Source organism: Peromyscus maniculatus, chromosome 21 (genome assembly GCF_049852395.1).
Source record: "Peromyscus maniculatus bairdii isolate BWxNUB_F1_BW_parent chromosome 21, HU_Pman_BW_mat_3.1, whole genome shotgun sequence".
In the NCBI taxonomy this organism is placed as follows: domain Eukaryota; kingdom Metazoa; phylum Chordata; class Mammalia; order Rodentia; family Cricetidae; genus Peromyscus; species Peromyscus maniculatus.
Window position 1 is genome coordinate 7,140,485 of NC_134872.1, and position 25,145 is coordinate 7,165,629.

Below are 25,145 nucleotides of genomic sequence, written 5' to 3' on the forward strand. Positions count from 1 at the left end.
AATGTTATAAATGATGCCAATGCTGGAAAGACCTCTGCAACTGAATGCTTTGGCTCCTAGTTGACCAAACTAATTTAAAAGCCTTCAGTTTTAAATTGAAGGCCTAGTTATACCCATGACAAAAATCAGCCGGTTGTCTTGGAAAGTCTAAGTAATAATCATAACATTTAAAATGAAAATAACACATCAGGTCTACTTGTACTTGAGTACAGTAATCTTAGTGCTCAAGAGGCTGAGACAGGGCTGCCATCAGTTTGCAGGTAGTCTGGACGATGGTGTGACCCTTTGTCAAAAAACAAAACAACAACAAACCATGAAAGTAAAAGCTTATTTATGGAGAAAATGTCTAAAAGTTAAAAAACAAACAAGAACAATAGCCAGGTGGTGGTAGCACACGTCTTTAACGTCAGCACTCAGGAGGCAGAGGCAGGAGGATCTCTATGAGTTCGAGGCCAGCCTGGTCTACAAAGTGAGCTCCAGGACAGCCAGGGCTACACAGGGAAACCCTGTCTCAGGGAAAAAAGAGAGAGAGAGAGAGAGAGAGAGAGAGAGAGAGACAGGGTCTCTCTGCAGCAGCAGCACTGTGGTAGTGGGAAAGCAACAGCTTTAAAGCATCAGGCTCTGCTCAGCCTGTCTCAGTGCTCAACAGCCACGTGACAGTGAGTTTGTTCAGGGTCTTCATTTACAGACACCATCTATAAAATGGCTACTGTCATGATTACAGGAGAATTGTTGATATACTGGTATTCTTCAAGGATCCTAACATCAGGATCTAACTAAGCACAGTGGTACATGCCTGTAACCCCAATACTCTGGGGCCCAAGGCAGGGGGATCATATAGTTGATGCTAACTTTGGCTACATACTGTGACTCAGTTCAAAAAAAGAAAATAAAGTACCAGCTAGGTGTTGGTGGCACATGCCTTCTCGAGAAGCAAAGCCAGGCAGATCTCTGTGAGTTCCAGGCCAGCCTAGTCTACAGAGTGAGTTCCAGGACAGAAACCCTGCCTCAAAAAAAAAATCTAAAAATAAAAAACCAAAGAGCCAATGTCATCTCTGACAAGACAGAGAAGTGGTCTGAGACAATGAATGGGGGGTGGGGGCGGTGCCCTGCACACCTGCACACTGAACCCCACATATTTGTGTATTTCAAGCTGTGTCCACAAGTGGGAGCTCCTACGAAGTCGGCAGCTGTGATGCTCTGGGATTTTTTTTACCTCACCAAATGCTCCTCGGCCTATGACTTTTAAAGACTCAAAATCTTCCAATCCAAGCCTTGTTCTCTTTAATCGAAGAAACTCTGTTTCCTTCCGAGCATGTGCTGATCTCCTGAGTCGTTTCTAATGTTTAAACAAAGGAAAGGAAGGAAATTGAAATTCTGGAACTCTGAAACCAAATCCTATCTGCCTTCTGCAGCTGGGAGCAGGGCCACACTCGTCTATGCATAATCTTCTCACACACGACCCCATCACACACGCCTCCTTCACGGGTCCTCCTCCCTTCACTGGCCATCAGACACAAGCCACACTGAAGGGGGTCTGAGAACTTCGACTCCACCATTCAGCAGTCCACTGTTGTAGTTCTAATGAAGAGAGACAACTTACTTTCCTTGGGCCCTTTCTTAGGTTAAATGTGTTTTCTGGCTCCTCAGGGACCTGTGCACACCACTGTTCGTCATCTGCTTTTCCTGCATGTGTTGGGCATTTGCTATCACTGTTCTGGATTGTGTCACTCGGATCTCTGAAGGCATTTCCAGTGCTGTTTGGTTACCTACAACATCCCTGTTTTTTTGTTTTGTTTTGTTTTGTTTGTTTGTTTGTTTTGTTTTGTTTTAAGGTTCTTTTTTGTTTTTTAATTTATTATGTATACAGTGTTCTGCCTGCATGTCTGCCTGCAGGCCAGAAGAGGGCGCCAGACCTCATTACAGATGGTGGCGAGCCACGAAGTAGTTACTGGGAATTGAACTCAGGACCTGGAAGAACAGTCAGTGCTCTTTTTTTTTTTTTTTTAAGATTTATTTATTTATTTATTATGTATACAGAAGAGGGTGCCAGATCTCATTATAGATGGTTGTGAGCCACCATGTGGGTGCTGGGAATTGAACTCAGGCCCTCTGGAAGAGCAGTCGGTGCTCTTAACCTCTGAGCCATCTCCCCAGCCCCTCATCATGCCTTATTGGGTGTATTTTTGCCTCATGTATGTGGGCAGTGTACAGACAGGCTGATTTGAGATAATATGTTGCTTTGATAATGACATCAGAAATGGACTTTACTGCTATGGAGCCTTTTCAGTAAATTCATTCATTCATTCACTCATTCATTTACGGAACTTAGTGCAGGTTGGCCTGTCTTTCAGTGATCCTCCTGCCTCAATTTCCAAGTTCTGGGATTACAGACATGAACTTTGTAAGAATGCTCACCTTGTTCTTTTAAATTTTAATTTAGTTTTGCTAATTTCATCTTTTCTTAGAATTCTAAGGCTAATTAATTATCGTAACTGTGAGTAGAGATACCTCCCTCCCCTGAGTAATTAACTTCTTCCTCTGCATACATAATAACTAAGTCCAAAAGCATGCCATCTCTCAAATTCCTGTCACTGAGCCAAACGCTTCTCTGGCACCAAAGCTAACTGGATGGAGAAAGCACAACCTTTCACACTGGGGCCCAAGACAGAACTCCCATGTAAATTACCTCTTCATCCTTTAGCCCTTCTTCTTCCATCACTTTTTCTAACTTCTTTTGTCTGAAAGAAACAATATATATATATATAAACTACTATTTTATTCTGACAAGCCTGTATGAACATGATTGTTAGCCACTTGCAAGTATTCATTTAGGAAAAGAAAAAGAAAGTATTCATTTAGGTAAAAAGGTCATGAAATACAATTTTCCTTTTTTTTGTTTTGTTTTGGATTGGTTTGGTTTTTTGAGAGAAGGTTTCTCTGTGTAGCCCTGGCTGTCCTGGATCTCACTCTGTAGCCCAGGCTGGCCTTGAACTCACAGAGATCCACCTGCGTCTGCCTTCTGAGTGCTGGGATTAAAGGCGTGCGCCACCACTGCCCTGCAATCTACATTTTTAAAAAAGACTATATAAGATACTAAAGAAGTCAGGCAGGGTAGCACCCACATGTAACACCAGCACTTAGGAGGTGAGAGCAGGAAGATCAGGAGTTCAGAGCCAGCCGCAGCTCACAGTAAGTTCAAGACCAGCCTGAGCTTAAAGACTGTTATCTCAAATTTAAGAAACACACACACACACACACACACACACACACACACACACACACACAGACAGAGACAGAGAGAGAATATGCATCTAAGAATTAAGAATTATTTTCTTCTTCTTTTAGGTATCAAGAGGTCAGGACATCTTGTTCTACCCCAGGATCCACCCAAAGATTTTTTTCAACTACAGCCTCATAGTGAGTTGATAAAACTGAACTAGTCAAGTAAAATTTCCCTATAACCAACTCTACAGAGCCCCCATTCATCAGCGAGAGAAAGGAAAGTACACAGGCTGGACCCTCCACCTCCCCAGTAATTCAGACAAGCAGGTGACGTGCACAGAACAGAAGCAGAGAGCAGGGCTGGAGTAGGGCTCAGCGGTTAAGATCACTGACTGCTCTTATACAAGACCCAGGTTCAGTTCCCAGCACTGCAGTTCACAACTGTCTGTCAGTCCAGTTCCCGGGGATATGACGTCCTCCTCTGACCTTGCAGGCACCAGACATCCAATGGCAAGTGGTACACAGACATGCATGCAAACAAAACAGCCATCTGCATTCAATTTATTTTTTTTTAAATGTACGTAAGAGCATACAGTCTACAGTAGCTGATGCAGCACTTCAGACATTACATGAAGACTAGATGTTTTTCTGAAGACAACTGCGAGTTCAGAGAGGTTATAGGCAAAGGACTAACACGTGGCAGTGCCAGGTTAGTGAGTTTCCTCACCCTTCATGTGAGTCATTCTTCCCTCAAGCGCAGTGTTCCAGCCAGAACTCCGGAAGAGACCAGACCACTTTCCCGGGCAGAGACCAGCTCAACTACATCCCAGACACGTCGCCCATGCACTCCAGGTATTCACGTGTGCTCACTCCTGTAGGAGACTGCACACTTCTTGAAGGGAGGGAGCACATATCTCCAATATAAATAGTGCTTTATACACAGATAATCTCTTTAAGGTATTATGAAAATTTTTAGATTTATTTTATGTGTATGAGTGTTAAGTGTTTGGCCTGCATGTATGTTTGTGCACCACATACGTGCCTGGTGCCCACAGAGATCAAAAGAAAATGCCAGGTCCCTGGAAGATAACAGATGGTTATGAACCACTGTGTGGATGCTAGGAACCACACCCAGGTCCTCTATAAGAGCAGTCAGTGCTCTTAACCACTTAACTCTCCAACACCTTTCCGGTACTTCTTAAAGAGCTCAAACACACAACAGTGTGCGGATACATTCATGACGACTACTTGTAACTTGCTCCCTTTATACCTAACTAGGCTCTCTTCCTGGCATAGCCCCATTCAAAGGTAATACAATTCAAATTCAAAGGTAATCCTCTTGAGATACAAGAGGGCTGGTTAACTCTACAAGAGCTGAACAAATACATTTGAGATTTCTGTTGAGACAGATAAAAACAAGACAAATAATACAAAAATAACACAATTATATCTCTGTGATCATCAATGAGAAATGCCTAAGAAAAACCCTAAAAGTTAATAGTACACATTGTTGAAAAATTCACCCTATTAGTCCTTTGGTCCTCTACTCTAGTTTGACTGACACGTAGTCAGTGGAGACCATTAGAAGGGCTGGACTCCCCATCCTGGGATTTAAATAAAACTGACCCTGGGTCACTAATCATCATCCATATTCTACCGAATTTCCGATCACACAAACACTGCAGAGTTAAGAAAACCTAAGAGAAGCCAGGCAGTGGTGGCACACGCCTTTAACTCCAGCACTCGGAAGGCAGAGGTCTACATGCAAGTTCCAGGACAACCAAGGCTACACAGAGAAACCCTGTCTTTTGAGACAAAACAAAAAAACAGTTGCTGCTCTTCTCTCCACTTTTCCTCTTCCTTTTGTTCTTCCTCCTCTTCTCTTTCAGTCCTGGGGTTGAACTGCAAGCCTTGCACACACTGAACAAGTGCTGAACCACTGACCTACACTGCCAGGTCCTGGGTGAGACGACCTGTGAAAGTCATCGTGGGATGTGTGCACTCTTAGTGAAGTACACACCTTCACTTCAGGGCAAGGACAACCATTATTATGCAATAAATTAGGTCTGTGGTTTTAGTTAATCCACAACAGTCTTCAGGAAGAAAAAAATACACAATATTTTGTCAGAGGAAATGTCTGTTTCCTTGGTTTTAATTTGACGGCTATAAATTACCCAAACCATTCTTTTTCATGACTAGGTAATTATCAATACTTACTGAGTACTCTGGGTGTACACCGGAGAGGCCACTGTTCTAGAGACGCAGACTAGAGGCTAAGGGCTAAAGAAGGCAAACACCCTACAGGGTCTACAGAACGCGCTCGGTCTGCCGGGGCACCCAGGAAACTAGGAAGCACACTGGAGCACGGTGTGACACACTACACTTGAGGGCTAGCTCTTGCGTTGTTGGTATCTTAAGACAGGGTGGCGTACAGCCCAGACAGCCTCAGCATTTAGGCGAGGCTGTCCTTGAGTTCCTGATCCTCTTACCTCAATCTCCCAAGTGGCCACTATGCCCAGAAAATGAACTGTTCTCAAGCTACCTTGCCATAGTATTTCCATGAATTGGCTCAAATTTCTCCTATTTTACTTGTATACAAGAAGCAATTCCCAAATGAGTTTTTTTGTTCTTTTATCTCCAGAGTTTCGACATATCTCTCCCTGCAGTAAGTCTTTTGTTTAAAGTAAAACCTTAGCCGGATGTGATAGCTCATGCCTATAATATCAGCACTCTGGAAGCTGAGACAGGGTTGGCAAGAGGCAAGCCAAGGCTAAAAAAAATAAAATAAACCAGGTACTGGTGCAAACCTTTAATCCCAGCACTTAGGAGGCAGAGGTAGGTGAATTGTGAGTTCAAGACCAGCCTGGTCTACAGAGAGAGTTCCAGGACAGCCAGGACTACATAGAGAGCTTGTCTTAAAATGAATGAATGAATGAATGAATGAATGAATGAATGAATGAATGAATGAACGAATAAATGGATGGATGGATAGATAGATAGATAGATAGATAGATAGATAGATAGATAGATAAATAAGTAAGATTTATTTTATGTGATGTTCATGGGTGTTTTGCCTGCACAAACGTCTGTGCACTGTGTGCATGCAGTGCCCATGAAGACCTGAAAAGGGAGCTGGACCCTTTGAAACTGAAGTTTTAGATGGTTAGCCCCCATATTGGTGCTGAGAACTGCACACCGGTCCTCTGCAAGAGCAACAAGTGCTCTTGAACCCTTAGCCATCTGCCTAGCCTCTAAAGGAGACTTATAAAGTGAAGAAACATGTGATGTCAGTATACCGGAAGTTTCAGCATTGTTACAACGTTAATCATCCCAAACTGACCTACAGATTCAATATAATTCCAATTATAGCCACTGCATTTTCTAGATAGGCTGACAAGCTGACTACATTTATAAGAAACTGTGAAGAACTTACAGTGTCCAAAACAATCTTATAGAGGAAATAACTGTAAATCCAAAAGAAAAAAGTGACACCTCACATTTCACCTAACAAAAAGCACTCTGAGGGGAGGACAAGATGGCTCAGTGGGTAGGGTGTCTGCTGTAAAAGATGGACAACCTGAACTTGAGCCCAGAGTCCATGTGAAGATGAAAAGAAAGCACTGAGTCCCGAAAGCTGTCCTTTGATTTCCACCACAGGCCACAGCATGTACAAACCCCTAGTCACACATTCATTTCTTATGGGTCACGGAACTAAATCGGAGAGGCTAAGCCTACAAAAGTCCCAGAACAGAGAATGTCTGTATGACTCAAAAACAGGCTCCAGGCAGTGAAGGCGCACACCTTTACTCCCAGCACTCAGAAGGCAGGTGGATCTCTGAGTTCGAGGTCAGCCTGGTCTACAGAGTGAGTTCCAGGAAAGCTAGGGCTACTCAGAGAAACCCTGTCTCAAAAAATTAAATTAAATTAAAATGAACTTCTGAAGTCAAGACAATATTTTAAATTGGGAGGCAAAGCTGAGGGTGGTGGTGTACGCCTTTAATCCCAGCACTCAGGAGGCAGAAGCAGAGGCAGGTGGATCTCTGTGAGTTTGAGCCCAACCTAGTCTACATAGTAAGTTCCAGGATAGCCAGGGCTACATAGTAACACCTAATAGGTTTTGGGGTATTTGTTTTTTACAATAAAACAAAACAGCTATCACCATCACTATTAACTAAGTCTTTAGAATGGCAAGTGCTCACATGTTAGACTAATCCTTCAAGACAAACAGCATCATCCCCACCTTGCTAGTGAGTGAGCTGTCAAGCAGAAAGACCTTAGAAACTAGTTCCAGCCTTATACAGCTGCTACTCCTAAGGCAGGATTCAACTCCCAAGGAGTTTACTAAATCACCCTGCTTTAATGATGAATCTAAGTGATATGACCAAATTATTTCTTTTTATAATGCAACAGACTTCTGAGTTATTGACCAGTAGATACAGCTTTATTTTTTTAAGCCTGACTGATTGATTGATTGACTGATTGATTATGTACATAGTATTCTGCCTGCATGTATGCCTGCATGCCAGAAAAGGGCACTAGATCTCATTATAGATGGTTGTGAGCCACCATGTGGATGCTGGGAATTGAACTCAGGACCTCTGGAAGAGAAGTCAATGTTAACCTCTGAGCCATCTCTAGAAAGGATCTGGAAATCTGTCACACTGCCACTCCACTGCAGTAGATGGGCAATATAACATGGCTGCTGCTACCCTGACCTCCTTTTGTGTACAACACATGCTATAACATGTAACCACCAGTTCTTCATCTTTGTTTTGTTTTTGCCTTGTATACAACAGGTAGGCACTCTACCACTGAGAAACATCCACAGCCCCAAATACCATGTTTTCCAACAGAATTCTTTACCTCATTTCTCGTTCTTCATGTTGAGCAATCAGGTTGCTATAAAAATTCTCCAGTGTCACTTTGGTCATTGTCACCCTTTCCTTCGTATGATTACTCATGGATGAGCAAGGTGTTGAACCTGTCATTGCCATGGCTGCTAGAAGAAAAGAGAGGTATTACTATGCATCTTCCAGTTAGAATCCAGCGATGAAGCACTCCCCTGTCCCTGGTCAAAATATAAACTGGTATAATCTTTCTGGAGAACAAACATAATATGAAACAAGTCAGGCAAACAATCAGGCGTGGTTAATACCTAACACAGAGTCACCTGGAGAGGGAATCTCAGTGAGACTGTCTAGATTAGGCTGGCCTAAGAACATGTCTGTGGGAATTTTCTTGATTGTGCTGATGTGGAACCAACTCCCCACGGTGAGCGGCAGCAGACAGCTGGAGAACTCAGCAGCTGGAGAACTGGTTCACACAGAGGACCAGAGTTCAGTTCCCAGCCTGACTCATGTCAGACAGCTCAGAACCACCTGTTACTCCAGCTCTAGGGACTCTAACCCCCTCTTCAGGTCTATACCCGGGTACATGTACACATGTCCGTCCACTCCACATACAAACACCTCATTTTTTAAGATTGACAAAGGAGCTGAGCACTAGCAGACAGCATTAGTTCACTGCTCTCCGGCCTTGACTGTGGGTGTGACGTGAACAGCTGCTTCCCAGACTTCCACAATGAAGGACTGTAACCCTGAACTGTGAGCCAAACAAACCCTTTCTCCTCAAGTTGTTCCTGTCAGGGTGTTCTATCACAGTAGCCGGAAACAAAACTAAGTCACCAGGTATGGTGTGATATTCCTGTAACCCAGTACTCAGGAGGCACTGGCACAACACCCTGTCTTAAGTTATCTCTATTGCTCTGATAAAGACCATGAACAAAAGCAACTTGGAGAACAGAGGGTTTGTTTGGCTTACATAGTCCAGGTCACAGTCCATTGAGTGAAGCTATGGCAAGAACTCAAGGCGGAACTTGGAAGCAAGAACTGAAGCAGAAGCCATGAATGAATGCTGCTTACTGGCTTGCTCTCTTACTTACTGACTTACTTAGGCTGCTTTCTTATAAACCCCAGAACTACTGCCCAGGGATGGCACTGCCTACAGTGAACTGGACCTTTCCACATCAATCATCATTCAAGAATGTCCCACTGGTTTGCCCATAGACCACTCTTAATAGGAGCATTTTCTCAACTCAAGTTCCCTCTTCTTAGATGATTTTTGCTTGTATCAAAACAAAACAAAACAAACTAACAGACATTCTATCTCAAAGCAAATGAAGAGTGTAAATACGTGTACACACACACACACACACACACACACACACACACACACACACACACAATTATACAAGGTTCCATTCTTTGCCAACTAGGAAACTATATTAAAATAATTCATAAAGATTCATACATCTTAGAAAAAGAAGACAAAAGATTCCTACATAAGTTGGTTCAATGAATTTTTTTTCTTAGACAGGGCTCTCTGTGTGGAGCCCTAGCTCTCCTAGTACTCACTCTGTAGACCAGGCTGGCTTCAACCTACCTCTGCCTCCCAAGTGCTGGGACTAAAGGCATGTGCCATCAATACCCAGCTTCAATAAAACTTTTGTTTTGTTTTTTAAGACAGGGTTTCTCTGTGTACCTCTGGCTGTCCTGGAACAGGCTGGCCTCAAACTCAGAGATCCACCTGCTTCTGCCTCCCAAGTGCTGGGATTAAAGGCATATAAGAGCCGCCACCACCTAGCCAATGAAACATTTTAATAACAAAAGAAAACTAGAAATACCAAGAATAAATATATAATAGAACTGACTGGCCGGGCGTTGGTGGCGCACGCCTTTAATCCCAGCACTCGGGAGGCAGAGGCAGGCGGATCTTTGTGAGTTCGAGGCCAGCCTGGGCAACCAAGTGAGTTCCAGGAAAGGCGCAAAGCTACACAGAGAAACCCTGTCTCGAAAAACCAAAAAAAAAAAAAAAAAAAAAAAGAACTGACTGAAAGTATGAAAAGCCCCTGGCGGGACAGTAGTAGTGCATACATTTAATCCCAGCACTCAGGAGGCAGAGGCTGGAAGATCTCTGTGAATTGGAGGCCAACCTGGGCTACCAAGTGAGTTCCAGGACAGCCAGAGTAACACAGAGAAAACCCGTCTCAAAGGGAAAAAAAAAAAAAAACAGAACCCTCTGGTTTCTGAAGCTTGGGTGTGGTTTCTTATTTGTCAGCTTGTACACTCTCCACCCTCAATGAAAACCACATGCACTCCCGAAGTATGTTTGGAGACAATACTTAAAACCAGACATTTAAACAAAAAACAAAAAACAGGGTAGTAGAATGGCATCAGGTAAAAGTGCTTGCTACCAAGTATGAAGATATGAGTTTAATGCCTCGATCCACATGGTTGCCACAGAGAACCAACTCCCACAAGTTGTCCTCTGACCTCCACACACTTGCCACAGGAAACCACCTCAAGTCTCTATCCACCCCACCCCACATATACACAAAATAAATAAAATTTAAAAATAAGGTGAGAGTTGTCTAAAGTTTTCTAGAGAGTCTACATAGACAGTTACTGGGTATGTGGGGTGTGTGTGTGTGTGTGTGTGTATGCGCACATACAGGAAGGAGAGAGTTACATTTGGTAAACCAGGCTGGCCTTGAACTCATGGCAATCCTCCTACTTCAGTTTCTCAAGTGCTAGAATTCCAAGCATGAACTACCACACTCAGCTCTACAGGCAGTTACATTTTTCTTGTTTTGTTTTTGTTTTTTCCAGACAGGGTCTCTCTGTGTTAGTCCTGGCTGTCCTGGAACTCTCCGTGTAGACCAGAACTCACAGAGATCAGCCTGCCTCTGCCTCCCAAGTGCTGGGATTATAGGCATGGACCACTACCTCTGAGCCCTCAGGCAGTTACATTTTAACAACTAAAATACAGCTGAATGTTAGAAAAGAAAGCAGACAGACTTGCAGGCAGACAATGCCTTCCACACAATGAGTAATTAGTAAGTCTAAGTTGAGCAACCTAATGATTTTTAGTTGTCAACACAGTTGCAGGAAGAGAACATTTACAGATTGGTATATAAAAACGGGGCAACAGGCAGTGGTGGTGCAAGCCTTTAATCCCAGCAATCGGGAAAGGCAGAGCCAGGTGGATCTCTGAGCTCGATGGCAGCCTGGTCTACAGAGTGAGTTCCAGGACAGTCAGAGCTACACAGAGAAACCCTGTCTCAAAAAAAACAAAAAACAAATAAATAAAATGCTCCACAGGAAGCTGAGTGTAATCACACAAGCCTTTAATCCCAGCACTTGGGGGGCCAAGGCAGGCAGATTTCTGTGAGTTCTAGGCCAGCCTGGTCTACATAGTGAGTTCCATGATATCAGAGCTACATAGTGAAACCCTATTCCAAAAAAGGGGGGAAAAGGGAGAACGAGTCAATTGGGTATTATGTGCACTCAAAGACGACAAATGTATTAGGCCAACAAAAACCTTTTTATTTTCCACCCAGTATCTAATGCAATGCTAAGGACTACCCTCCCCTCCCCTTTGAGCTCACTATGTAGACCAAGGTGGCCTCGAGCTCAGAGATCAGCCTTTCTCCCCAGTGATGCACCCACCACACCTGGCCCTTTGGACCTTTGCTCAAACCCTTCTCTTCCTCCACTTAGAAAAGGTTTAGCCTAGTTCTAATAACCTTTAATCAAAAGATATGATTAATATCGCTCACTATCAGTTCACGGGTTTACTGGTCAGCCAAGTGCTTCTTAGGAGGCCGGGCCTTCCCCTCCTGCTTGCCGTAATTCTAGCCTTCTGCCCTGACCCACAAGCCACTGCGGTCCCTGTCCTGTTTACTCCATTCTTCTTCAACTCTGCAAAGTTAGGGAAAGGTGGGCAAGGAGTCTGAGAAGGTTATTGTTTTCTAATTAACAGAGCACACACTCCCCATAAAACTCAGGACTCAGGACTGTGAACTCAATGAGGTCAAATGAGAACCACTCTTTTATTATGAACTATGGAGTTAGTTATGCCCGCCTAGTTGACTCTACAACGGTACTGCCATCTCTACAAATACCATTTCAGCGACATTGTCTTTCTTTGTGACTGGAAGATCTATCTTTCACTGGAGATCCAAGCAGGCGCCAAGACTGCTCCTTAAGAGTCACAAAATGGAATCTCTTCTGAACGATACGAAAGCAAACACCAGGCATACGAGTTTTACTCTGTCCCTCAAACTGTGCAACTGTGCACCTAGAACCTTCGGAGTTTGCCTGGGGAGCAGGGTGTGGTGGCGCACGCCTTTAATCCCAGCTCTCAGGACGAGAGCCAGGTGGATCTCTATGAATTCGGGTCCACCTTGGTCGACACAGCAAACTCCAAGCCAGCCAGAGCGACCCTGTCTCCAAACAAACAAAGGCCTCCGTCTGTGGAGTCCACTCCTGGTGATGGAGCGCTGGATGGGGCAGATGTGGCAGGCAGGCTCGGAGGGCAGAGCTGTCCTGTTAGGAGGAAGCTGGTGTCTGATGTTTGGGGTGGGGCCCCGAGAGCGGCTCTTGCAGCGATGGTGGTTTTTTGTTTAGGGAAACCGCATGTCCTGGCTAAGTCCCAGCCAAGGTGAGCTGAGGGAAGAGGAAGCAGAGGTCTACCTCACCCTGACCTTCCTATCCCTTCTGAAAAAGACCAAGAGTCTTCTGTGTCCTGGGGTCCTTTGCAGGGCGCCCGCTGGCCGCCGTTAGCTTGGCGCTTCCCGGCACTCTTTTCCTCCGGCTCCTCGGCCACCTTTTCCTGTCCTCCAGCTCCGTTCCTCTCCACGGCCCTTCTCAACAGCCCTCAGGCCATCGGCGGTGATCTCAGGGTGACGGGGAAGCCCGGCACCCCCAGTACTGACCGCGAACTCGGGGGGGGCAGCCTCCGAGGTCCCACACCCACCTACTACCCAGGGGCGCTCTCCAACTTCAGACACCCTCGGGTCCTGGCATCCCAGCGGGGAGGCCAAGGTGAAGAGCGGTGCTGACCGAGGTCCCAGAGGGGACGGGCCGGGGGGCAGCCGGCCCACAAGGCTGGCGACGAGGGAGGGAGGGAGCGGGGAAGCGGCTGCCGGTCCGGGCTGCACGCCGAGTGGGGACCGAAGAGGGGACGGACGAGGGGTGGGGGCTCCGGGGACAGCAGAGAGAACGCCGCCGCCCCGAGGCTGAGGAGGCCGGGAGGACGCGGCGGCGGGAAGGGGAGCCCCGGAGCGCACCGAAGCGGACGGCCCGGGCGGCGCGCCGCGGAGGGAGACGGGGGGCGCCCGCCGCGAGACACTCACCCGACCCGGGAGGAGCGGGGCGCGGGGCCGGCGGCGGCGGCGACGGCGCAGACGCGACGTGCAGGCGGCCCCGAGAGCGACGGCGACGCGCCGGGGACTCCGAGGGAGCGCGGCCGCCGAGCCGCGACGGGAGAGGACAACAGGAAGAAGCCCAACTGCCGGAAAAGACGGCGGCGCGGAGGGGCCAAGGCTCCCCGGTACCCCTCAGTCTGTGGCCAGGGGCCGCCGCGGCCGGGACTGCGCATGCGCCACCCGCCCGTGGCGCTCCCCGGGCGGCGGGACTGCGCGTGCGCGGCGGCGCCCCGCCCACATCTTCACCCCCTACCCCACCCGGCTGCGCCCAGCCGAGGAGGCTTAGGGAGACCTGATGAGTGCAATGTGGGGCGTGCTCCGAGGTGGCTTGGGCTGGGCTAGTTCGCCTTTGTTTTGTTTCTTACTTTTTCTTTTGAAATAATTATAGACTCACCAGAAGTTACCAAATGAAAACACTAAAGTTCCGTAAAGGCCAGCCCCCACCCAGCTTCCCTCTACGTCTTACATAAGACACCCGTCTCAACACCCGGAAATTGACTTTGGCCCTTTATCAACTAAACCAATGCAATCAACTAGCGTGACTGGGATTTAACGTTTGGCATGCACTCCCGTGAGGGTGTCTGTAGTTCTCTGAAATTTAATCAGAGTTTTCCCCACCCTCCCTGACTTCCGATCATTGTAGCCATGGTCTGTTGGAACCCTTGGCCTTACCTATTTTTCATTATTGTAAAGGATTAACGTGCTTTGCCTGGGGTCAGATGAGCTCTCACACGTTAGACCTCTCCGTTGTGCACAGAACTTACCTTAAAGGCGCTAGTTCATTCCCAGAGAACTGAGCACGACGCCCTTGATTGGAAACTTTTAAACTCCTGGAAACAATGACTGACCCAAGGTCCCAGCCTCCCGGCAAAGGGGTCCTCTGGGAGCAAGAGAAGAATGTTCCTTGTGTTACTCATTCCCTGAACGTTTTTGTGCTAAGTGTTCCTCTTCACCCTTTCCTAACTGGTGAGACCATAGGATTTGGTTTTCTTCAAGCATGAAATCCCAGACTTTGTTTCCTTCATGGTCTGAAAAAGGCTTGACTGTGTCATCTTCAAAGCCAAGTTTCCATTAGTCTGAAAACAAAAACAGGTCAGGAGAGAAGAGATGGATGGCTCCATGAGCAAGAGCACTGGCAGCTCTTCCAGGGACCTAGAACCCATGTAGCAGCTCACAATGATCTGTGACTTCCATAACTTCAGTCCCAGGGGACCTATGGCCCTCTTCTGGCCTCTGAGGGCACCAGGCACACACGTGACTCCTAGACATACATGCCGGCAAAACACCCACACACATAAATAAATAGAACCATTGGCATGGCAGTGCACCTCTTTAATAACCATGCTTTGGAGGCAGAGACAGGTGGATCTCTGTGGGTTTGGCCAGCCTGGGCTACATAGTAAGACCTTGCTTCAAAATAATAATAATAATAATAATAATAATAATAATAATAATAATGAGGCCAGCCTGGTCTACAGAGCAAGTTCCAGGACAGCCAAGGTCACACATAGAAATCCTGTCTTGAAAAACCAAAATAATAATAATAATAATAAAACAAGGGCCTGCAAGATGGCTAAACAAATAAATAAGTTGCCTGGTGCCAAGCAAGATGCCCAAAACTCAATCCTGTAAGGAATCTTTCTCTGTCCTGTCAATTCCAAAATAATAACACAGAGACGGAGACTTCTTACTAATTATGAAAGCTCAGCCTATAGGTTAGGCTTGTTTCTAACTAGCTCTTATACGTTACATTAACTCATTTCTATTCATCTACGTGCTGCCACATGGCTCGTGGCTGTTAGCTCTCCTGCACATCCTGCTTGTTCTGTCTCCTTGAGTCTTTGCCTTTCTTCTTCCCAGAATCCTCTCTGTCCCCTGGAAGGTCCACCTAACCTCTTCCTGACTAGCTATTGGTCGTTCAGCTCTTTATTAAACCAATCAGAAGACACCTTGGCAAAGACACACCTTCACAGTGTAAACAAATATTCTGCAACACGATCCCCATAACCCACATGGTGAAACAGGAAAGCCAACTCTGCGACTTGTCCCCTGACTTGCAGGTATGTGTTTCAGGTCCCAAAGAAACCTGGGACAATGGCTAACGTGTTGTTGCAGCTCCGGTGGTTTTCATTTTATGAGTGTGGGTGTTTTGCCTGTATGACTGTCTATGTGTATACCACACACATGCAGTGCCGACCCAGTGGTTTTCATTTTATGAGTGTGGGTGTTTTGCCTGTATGACCGTCTATGTGTACACCACACACACGCAGTGCCGTCAGAGGGCAAGAGGGTGTCCGATCCTCTGGAAATGGAGTTACAGAAAGTTCATTAGCTGCCATGTGGGTGCTGGGGACTGGACCAGGGTCCTCTGCACTTTTAACAGCTGAGTGATCTTTCCAGCTCCCTTTTTGATTTTTTAAATTGTATTGAAATATTACTTATCTTCCTACTTCATTTTTTGGCCTCTTAATTTTTTTTTTTTTGAGACAGTCTTATATAGCTCAGGCAAACACCAAACTCAGTGTGATGCTGAGGATGAACCTTGAACTCTTGAAATCCTCCTGCCTCAGCCTGCCAAGTCCTGAGATTACTGGTGTGGGTTACCACAAATGACTCGTTTAGATCTTTTGAAAATGAATTTCCAAAGCAGGGAGAGGTGGTGCAGGCTTTTATTTCCATCATTCCTCACCCCTAATGAAGGAACTCACTCCTCATCCCTTAGAGTAGGAACTCACTCCTCATCCCTTAGAGTAGGAACTCACTCCTCATCCCCTAAGCAGGAACACACTCCTCATCCCCTAAGAAGGAACACACTCCTCATCCCCTAAGAAGGAACACACTCCTCATCCCCTAAGCAGGAACACACTCCTCATCCCCTAAGAAGGAACTCACTCCTCATGCCCATGGGCCTCGGGGTTCTTGGGTACCACTTTTCCTCCCCTCAGTTTCTAACCCCGTGGCCTGCTTTCTTGTCATCTTTCAATGTTGTCCTAAGTCATTCTTTGTCCTGCAACCATCCCCTGCTTCCTTGTCAGACTGACATATGATTGCCTCACCCACTCATAAGGACAGACTCCATAGCCCCTGGCCCTGGGGCCCCGCCCACAGAGGCAACTCGATCAGCTGACTCTGAATGTCCTTCCCATAACAGACCAGGAACGGAGCTAGGTGTGGGATGGTCTAGTGTCTCTGACTCTAGTGTGAATGCAAATAATTCCCTAAGACTGGTTCAAGAACGCAGACGGGGCTGGAGAGAGGGCTCAGCAGTTAAGAGCATACCCTGCTCTTGCAAGAGGACCCAAGTTCAGTTCCTAGCACACACATGATGGCTCCCAACCATCTGTAACTCCAGTCTGCAGGAGATCTGATCCAGTGTTCTCCTTTTGCCTCCTCTGGCACTGCACATACGTAGTGCACAAGCAGAACACCTGTACACATAAATTAAAATAAGTGTGCAAAAAATAAAAAACAAAACAGCTGGATAAGAGCTTAGTGGTTAAGAGTACACATTGCTTGTGCAAGAGACCCAACTTTGGTCCCCAGCATCTATATTGGATATCTCATAACTGCCTGTAACCTCAGCAGATCGTCCACAGGCACCTACATTCACATGCACATACCCTATCTCACACACACACACACACACACACACACACACCACATATATGTGTACATAATTATTAAAGATAAAATAATTTTTTTCTAAAAAAAAGAAAGAAGCACATTCTAGGCCTTGGGTTATGTAGTTCAGAGGTAGACTGCTTGACCAGCATGGGTTTGTTTGCCAGTTCCAGGGTCTGGTAGAACCCAGGTCCTGCCTTTCTCAGAGTCCCTGGAAGATGCTGACCATGCTGATGCAAGCCTCACCTTGGAGCAGCAAGAAGGGTTAGCGACCCTAGTCCTCTACCAAGGCCACAGTTAAGGAGGTGCATATGTGGGTATGATGCATGTATGTGTGTGTGTGTGTATGTGCATGTACGTGTACATATGTATGATCCCACACCCCCCTGCTCTTTCCCTCGTGAGAGGAGAGAACAGATGGTGATGGCAGGCATGTCTTCCTCTGTCACTCTCCACCTAAGTTTTTGAGCCAGGTCTCTTCACTACCTGGAGCTCACTGATGGGCTAGGCTGGCTGGCCAGCAGCCTGCAGCCATTTGTCTGTCTCCACCAGTGCTGGGCTTGCAGACTTGTGCTAGCATGCCTGGCTTTTATGTGGGTACTGGGGATTTGAACTCAGGTTCTCATGCGTGCACAGGGGCTTAGGGGTTTTTGTTGCTATGAAGAGACACCATGACCTCAGCAGCTCATAAAGGAAACATTTAACTGGGGCTCGCTTATAGAGGGTCAGTCCATTATCGTCCATGGGGAGCATGGCGGCGTGCAGGCAGACGTGGCGCCAGAGCTGAGAGTGCTACATCTTGCAGGCAACAGGAAGTCGACTGACACACTGGGCAGGATCCGGAGCATAGGAAACCTCAAAGCCCGCCCCCACAGTGACACGCTTCCTCTAACAAGGCCACACCCACGCCAACAAAGCCACACCTCCTAAAAGTGCCACTCCCCATGAGCTTGGGGGGGCCAATTGCATTCAAACTACCCCAGGCCCGTATAACATTTTCATTTAGTTTTTATTCTTAGCAAATACTACATGTACAGTCTTGCAAAAGAGACCGTGTGACCTAGAAGAACTGTAATAGTAACAGCCGTTCCCTGCCCCGCCCCTTCCACCTGCGCCACTGCAGACAGACGCAGCATCTCAACACTTTGGTTGTTTTTAACCCCTTATGGGGGGTAGCATTGCTTTTCTTTTTTGTTATTGTTTTGTTCTTTGTTTTTGTTTTTTTTGGAGCCAGTGTTATTCATTAAGAGGCACTGTTTACCATACGGGAAAAGCCACTGGTTACAACAAGCCCACTATAAGAGTTTATTAGGGGGAGGGGAACAGAAGGGGGTGCTTAGGCCTATGGAAAGGTCGTAACGTAACTTACGTGACAACTTCCACACAACGCTCCCGCCACTGCCGCGCCTGGTACACTAATGTCAGTGCCTGCACTCGATTCGGCTTGAATGACATGTATGGCTAACACTGAGACCAGCCACGTCGACACCCCTCCCCCACCTCGAGGAGCCCACGCCCGCATGAGGGCTTGTCTCACACTTTCCTCCAGTGTCTCTTTTTCTCTTAACCCTCACGCTTAAATTCTATTAAAAGTGTTTTTCAAGGGTGCCAGGCGGTGGTGGTGCATGTGCCCTTAATCTCAGCACTTGGGAGACAGAGGCAGGAGGATCTCTGTGAGTTCTAGGCCAGCATGGTCCACAGAGTGAGTTTCAGGACAGCCAAGGCTACACAGAGAGAGAGAGACCCTGTCTCAAAAAACTAAATTAAATAAATAAATAATGTGAATTGCAAGTCTTCTTGAGAAACCAACACATCCATGCTTTCAGGTGTACTTTGTTGAGTTTCTATTTTATATTTATTTTGATCTATGTGTATATATGTGTCTCTGTGAGTGCACATGTGTATACCACCTGTGTGCAGGTGCCCATGTAGGATAACAGAGGGCATTAGATCTACTGGAGCAGGAGTCCAGGCATCTGTGAGCCACCAGACATGGGTGCTGGAAATCGAACTCAGATCTTCTGACAGAACTCACTGTGTAGACCACCAGGCTAGCCTTGAACTCACAGAGATCTACCTGCCTCAGCCTCTGGAGGACTGAGATTAAAGGCGTGCACCACCACCGCCTGGCACTTTTTCTATTATTAAACGTCAACTGCTCTATACAATCTAGCCCTGAAATTCTTTTCAATGTCAAAGCCATGAATCCTGGATTTTCCTGAATTGAGGTCCCCAAAAGGCTAAGGGAACACGAAACCAGACATGGTGGCTCCTGCCTAGAACCCCAGAACTGAGGACGTAGAGTTAGTTCAGGGCCAGTATGGTCGTGTCACTGGTAGTTGAGGTCAGAATTGAGGGTTTCCAAGTTCTTGGTGTCGTACATGGATTTGCTAGTGCGGCAAGAAGGGAGCCCCTTAAAGCAAAGGGACAGAACAGACCATCCACACTACAGCAGCAGGGGCCACAGTTACTGTCAGGCTTCTCTTTTGTGAGGTTCACTGAAGCAGAGCCTGATTATGGGGGTGTAGTGAGGGCGGGTCTCTGTTTTGACTGATAACTTTGGTCATATAATCATCTTTCTATTGCACAAGCCCCTTCCCATAATGCAGCTCATTGGGATCCTATGCCCCCCAGTGTGTTAGACATTACAAGGTAAATAGAGAGTTCTCCCTATAGTCACTTGATGAGATAATTTTGCCTTACTGGGCATGAATCCAAAACCAGTTCCGACTGGATTACATACACACACCCTGAACCAGGATGTGTTGGGAATACATTTGAATAGAAACTGAATTTGACAGTCATGAAAAGGAGGGAAAGCTTATCCCACTGTTCAAAGAGGGGTGTACTGCAGCCTGATGCAGGTGGGGATCTGGGGTGTGTGTGTGTGTGTGTGTGTGTGTGTGTGTGTGTGTGTGTGTGTGATGCACAGGTGAAGCTCTTAGGCTGCTGGGTGAGTTTTTCAAAGAGTGGTAAGAGTGATGTACATAGACCAAACCAAGTAGACTGCCAGGTTTCTAAACTACTCCCCAGGCCTGATGAAGCCTGCCCAGTGAGATCTAGCCAGCCAGGGCTACATCTCAAAATAAGGGAGGGAGAGTGCTGGAGAGATGTCTCAGCAGTTAAGAGCACTGACTTCTCCAGACGTCCTGGGTTCAGTTCCCAGCACCCACACCGAGGCTCACAGCCATCTGTAACTCCAGTTCCAGGGGATTCTGGCCTCTGACTTTATTTTTCTTTTCTTTTTTTATTTTTTATTTTTTGAGACAGGGTTTCTCTTTGTAACAGTCCTGGCTGTCCTGGAACTCACTCTGTAGACCAGGCTGGCCTTGAACTCACAGAGATCCGCCTGCCTCTGCCTCCCGAGTACTGGGATTAAAGGTGTGCACCACCATTGCCCGGCCTGGCCTCTGACTTTAGAGGGCAATGCACACTTGTTGTGCACAAACATACATTCAAGCAAAACACCCATGCACGTGTATGTGTACGTGTGTGTGTGTGTGTGTGTGTGTGTGTGTGTATAAATGTATATATATATATATATATATATATATATATATATATATTTCAAGGAAATCCTCAAAAGACTGAGGGTGACATGGAGCTGTGCCTCTGTCCCCTCACTGCTAACAAAACTCGAAACTTGAAAAACCTCAAAGCAAAGAGACAAAGAGAATAAGAAAGACAAAAATAGCTTTTTACGTTATTTCTTGGTTTCAGACTTATAGCTCTGCTGCAAAGACAGCTTCCTCGGCTCCTGCGTTCCTTCCTGCTCAGAGATTTGATCTATCTATCTATTTATTTATTTTTGGTTTTTTCAAGACGGGGTTTCTCTGTGTAGCTTTGCGCCTTTCCTGGAACTCACTCTGTAGACCAGGCTGGCCTTGACCTCACAGAGACCTGTCTGCCTCCTGAGTGCTGGAATTAAAGGCGTGCGCTACCACCACCACCCGGCTGAGATTTTCTCTTCTTTAAGCTGCGTGACTAATGATGAGGTGAGGAGAACTGGAAAAATCTTAAGAGGTACAGTTCTTAAAGTAATTATTTCCAGGTGACCACTCTTGACAATGAGTCAGTGTTTCCCTGGGGACCGAGGGTGAGAATGTCAGAAAGTAACATAAGTGCGGCTGGTCCAAGGGACATCACCACCCAGGTGACATCTGCTATCCCAGTCCAGCCGTTGTAAATCAAGATACCAGGCCCAGGTGGGGTGGCACACCAGACGGATATACCCTTTAATCCCAGCACCCAGACACAGAGGTGGGTGGATCTCTGTGAGTTCAAAGCCAGGCTGGTCTACACAGTGAGTTCCAGGCTAACCAGGGCTGCACAGTGAAACCTTGTCTCTAAAATAAATAAATTTGCTGAGTGGTGGTGGTACACGATTTTTTTTTTTTTAAACTGGAGCTGAGGATGAACCCAGGGCCTTGCACTTTAGCAAGCGCCCTACCACTGAGCTACATCCCCAACCCGGTACACGCCTTTTATCCCAGCACTCAGGAGGCAGAGGCAGGTGGATCTCTGAGTTCAAGGCCATTCTAGTCTGTATAGCAAGTTCCAGGACTACACAGAGAAAGTCTGTCTTTAAAAAAACCAAATAAATAAATAAATAAATAAATAAATAAATAAATAAATAAATAGTCAGGAAGGCGGAACTATGCCAGCATAGGTAGCCTGCAAGGCTCAGAGTGAAGAGAGAAAAAGAACTCTAGTTTCTGAACAAAAAAGAGGGAGAAAACATGTTCCCAGGAACAACAACAAAAAAAAAAAAAAAAAAAAAAAAAAAAAAAAGAAAAAAAGAAAAAAAAAGAAAAGAAAAAGAAAAAAAGAAAAAGTCTGGAAGCCAGAAACAAAAGGGGTAGGATGTCCACTGACCTCACTGTTTGGTTGTGAACCTCCCAGGGAGACAAGGAGGGGGCAGAGACTTTCAAATGGAGCAGGGTGGAGAGCTGTGTGAATCATGAACCTCTCCAGCTCCGTGGGGGTTACTTCTAAATCTTCCCAGATTTTTAGAGACCCAAGAACTATTTTAACTGCCAACTGACAAATAATTCGTACATTCCCTATAAACGGAGTTGTTTGGGCCCATGCAATCCACATCTATAAGTGAAGCAAAGCCGTGGGCTGAGGAAAGTCATGTGAGTTTCATTATCACAGGACACCTCAGAACCGATAATGGTCCTATGACTGTCCATCAGGGTTCACATAGTGCACAGGACTTTCCAAAATTCATTTGAGAGGGTGTGTGGAGCACCAGTTAACACTTTCCTGAAAGAGGGAGCCCAGTGGGTAAGAGCAAGTACTGCTCTGACAGAGGACCCAAGTTTGGTTCCCAGCATCCACATTGCAGCAGCTTACCACCGTCTGTAACTTCGACTCCAGGGCATCCAACGCCATCTTCTGGCCTCTGTGGGCACCTGCACTTGTGTGTCCATACCTACACATAGACAAACACACTTAAACACATAATTTAAAAATAAAACAAGTTAGCCGGGCGTTGGTGGCGCACGCCTTTAATCCCAGCACTCGGGAGGCAGAGCCAGGCGGATCTCTGTGAGTTCGAGGCCAGCCTGGGCTACCAAGTGAGCTCCAGGAAAGGCGCAAAGCTACACAGAGAAACCCTGTCTCGAAAAACCAAAAAAAAAAAAAAAAAAAAAAAAAAAAAATAAAACAAGTTATTTTTAAAAATGTCCCTAAATGTGTGCTCCAGCAAGCATGACCATGGTCAGGATGTGGGCTGTGGAGACAGATCAGGGCCAATAGGTCAGCTGCTCGACCTCGTGTGGCTTCAAGAGCCCGATCTTTGAGGAACTGTAAGTGCACCTCACACTGAAATGAGCCAGAGAGTCACCGTAAGCTGGAGGATCTAGGCCTCTCTCTCCCCCAGTTGGCAGCTGACGCCTGCTCATCTCAGAGCTCTCAAAGTTGGAAAGTCGCAGGTAGTCGGCTATGGGACTGAGCTCATAGTCAGAAAAGGAGGGGATCTCAAGCCCTGAGATATTCCATAAATGAAGCTCTGGGTCCTGAACCAATATATGTAATTGGAGGTGGGAGGTTATGCTAAAAAGTGCAAAAATTGGAGCCCTCTGTGGTACCAGCCTATGGGGAAAGAGAAATTTCTTACCACTGAGGACTTTTAAAACCACCTTCTTGAGGCAGGAGGGATGGCTAACAGGTAGGAGCACATACTGCTCTTGCAGAGACTCTCCATTCCATTCCCAGCACTACCTGGGCAGTTCACAGCCATCTGCTGCCAGTTTCAAGGGATCCAACACCACCTGCTGGCCTCTGCAGGAACTGCACACATGTGGTGCACATAAATACCTTTGGAGACACTCCTATACATAAAAGTAAATAAATAAAAATAATAAAGCTTGCACCAAAATGCCATGCCAACTATTTTTGCCTTTTTTTAAAAATTGAACTTGTTATTGCAGAGTGAAGGTCTGTTTCTCACAAGGTGAACAAGAAAAAGCCCGTCTGCACATCATCATCTCCTGAATTTGAAAAATGAACTGAAGAATCACCTTCCATTCTGTTTGTATATTTATTCCTTTAGATGGGGGCCTCACTAGGCATATAGCACTAGCTGGCCTAGAACTCACAGAGATCCACCCGTCTCCGCCTCTCAATTCTGGGGTTAAAGACAAGTGCTACACTGCTGGCCAATGGTGGTGCACTCCTTTAATCTCAGCACTAGGGAGGCAGAAGTAGACAGATCTGTGAGTTTGAGACCAGCCTGGTCTACAGAGTGAGTTCCAGAGTAGACAAGGCTACACAGAGAAACCCTGTCTCGAAAAACAAAAGAAAAAAATTATAAATCATATAGATGGCCTTTGGGCGCTCTCTCTCTCTCTCTCTCTCTCTCTCTCTCTCTCTCTCTCTCTCTCTCTCTCTCTCTGCTCATCTCTGTTTCTGTCTCTCTTCAGTGCTAGGCTAGGACACAGATCCATTGCCCATGTCAGGCAGGAACTGAACAGCTGAACCCCAGGCTAGCCCCCATCTCTCCTCTTAAAGCTTTTGTTCTGTTTAAATAATAGATCAATGATTATTAAAGTTTCAAAGTAAAATCAATACTCCTACTTCTTTTGCCCAATGTGCCCCCACCACACTATTTTGTTGTTCGTTTTTATTTTGTTTTATTTCAGTAGCCCGACTTCATGTAGCCCGGGATGGCCTCCAGCTCACTATGTATGGAGGTTGGCTTTGGACTCCTGATGGTCCTGCCTTCACTGCCTAGGTGCTGGGGTAAGAAGTGTGTGACCAAGCCCAGGCTCATACCTCACCCCTTGCCTCCCCTTCCATGGGGTTAGCAATTGGATTAGTACTTTGTGCATCTGTATTCAAACGGAAGCAAAACTGGATAAAGAGACTTATGTCCTTTTTTAAATTGATTTTTATATGTAGTCGTGTGTACTTGCAATAGTTTATGTGTTTCCTGTTCGTGCAGGCGCCTGGGGAGGAGGCCAGAGAGCACTGGATCCCCTGGAACTGGAGTAACGGGTTTGTGAACCACCTGATGTGGGTTCAGGGTATTGATTGGGGTCCTCTTCACACAGTAAGCACTCCGAACCCCTGAGTCAAGTCTCCAGCCCCTAATCTCCCCCTTTAAAAAAATGGCATAATCTTTTCTTAGGGACGGTCCAGTTTTGGGTGCTAGGTTCCTGGTTTATGAAGAAAGGAGATAATGCATTCTCCACGGTCCCTTCCCTGCAGGTAGGGGCGCCTGGTGACACACACACACACACACACACACACACACACACACACACACCCGCCGGGCGGCTCAGCCTCTCTGGACTACCTTTGTGGTTTTATTTTATAACATCACACTCGCTTGGCTGGTTTTGTCAGTGACAAACTTAAACGTTCAGGGTGTGGTTTGCAGCTGTTGGTCTTTCAGGGTTTAAGCAAATCCAGGACGCAAATGTCAACATTTCCAAAGCAAACGAGGGAGTGGCTGCTTGCATTACAAATGAACCTTGCAAAATGATTCATTTAAAGCTTTTAAAAAATGTATTTACACACAGGC

The 25,145-nt window shown here is 46.3% G+C and overlaps 1 protein-coding gene across 4 annotated transcripts in view; it reads right to left on the bottom strand.

Annotated features, from left to right (window-relative positions):
* The window catches only part of Stk38 (serine/threonine kinase 38), a 33,876-nt gene extending 20,202 nt beyond the window's left edge, over positions 1-13,674 (bottom strand). The window contains exons 1-4 of one of the 4 annotated variants that reach the window (XM_016001656.3): positions 13,421-13,674; positions 8,089-8,221; positions 2,690-2,741; positions 1,217-1,339 (exon numbers count right to left, since the gene is read on the bottom strand). In XM_016001656.3, the coding sequence (XP_015857142.1) occupies positions 1,217-1,339; positions 2,690-2,741; positions 8,089-8,219 (306 nt within the window). In that variant the 5' untranslated portion in view covers positions 8,220-8,221; positions 13,421-13,674. Of the gene's footprint in view, positions 1-1,216; positions 1,340-2,689; positions 2,742-8,088; positions 8,225-11,842; positions 11,985-12,187; positions 12,420-13,420 lie in introns of those variants that run through there. The other 3 variants (XM_016001657.3, XM_076558397.1, XM_076558396.1) reach the window with 3 other exon arrangements.
* Positions 13,675-25,145: the final 11,471 nt, after the last annotated feature.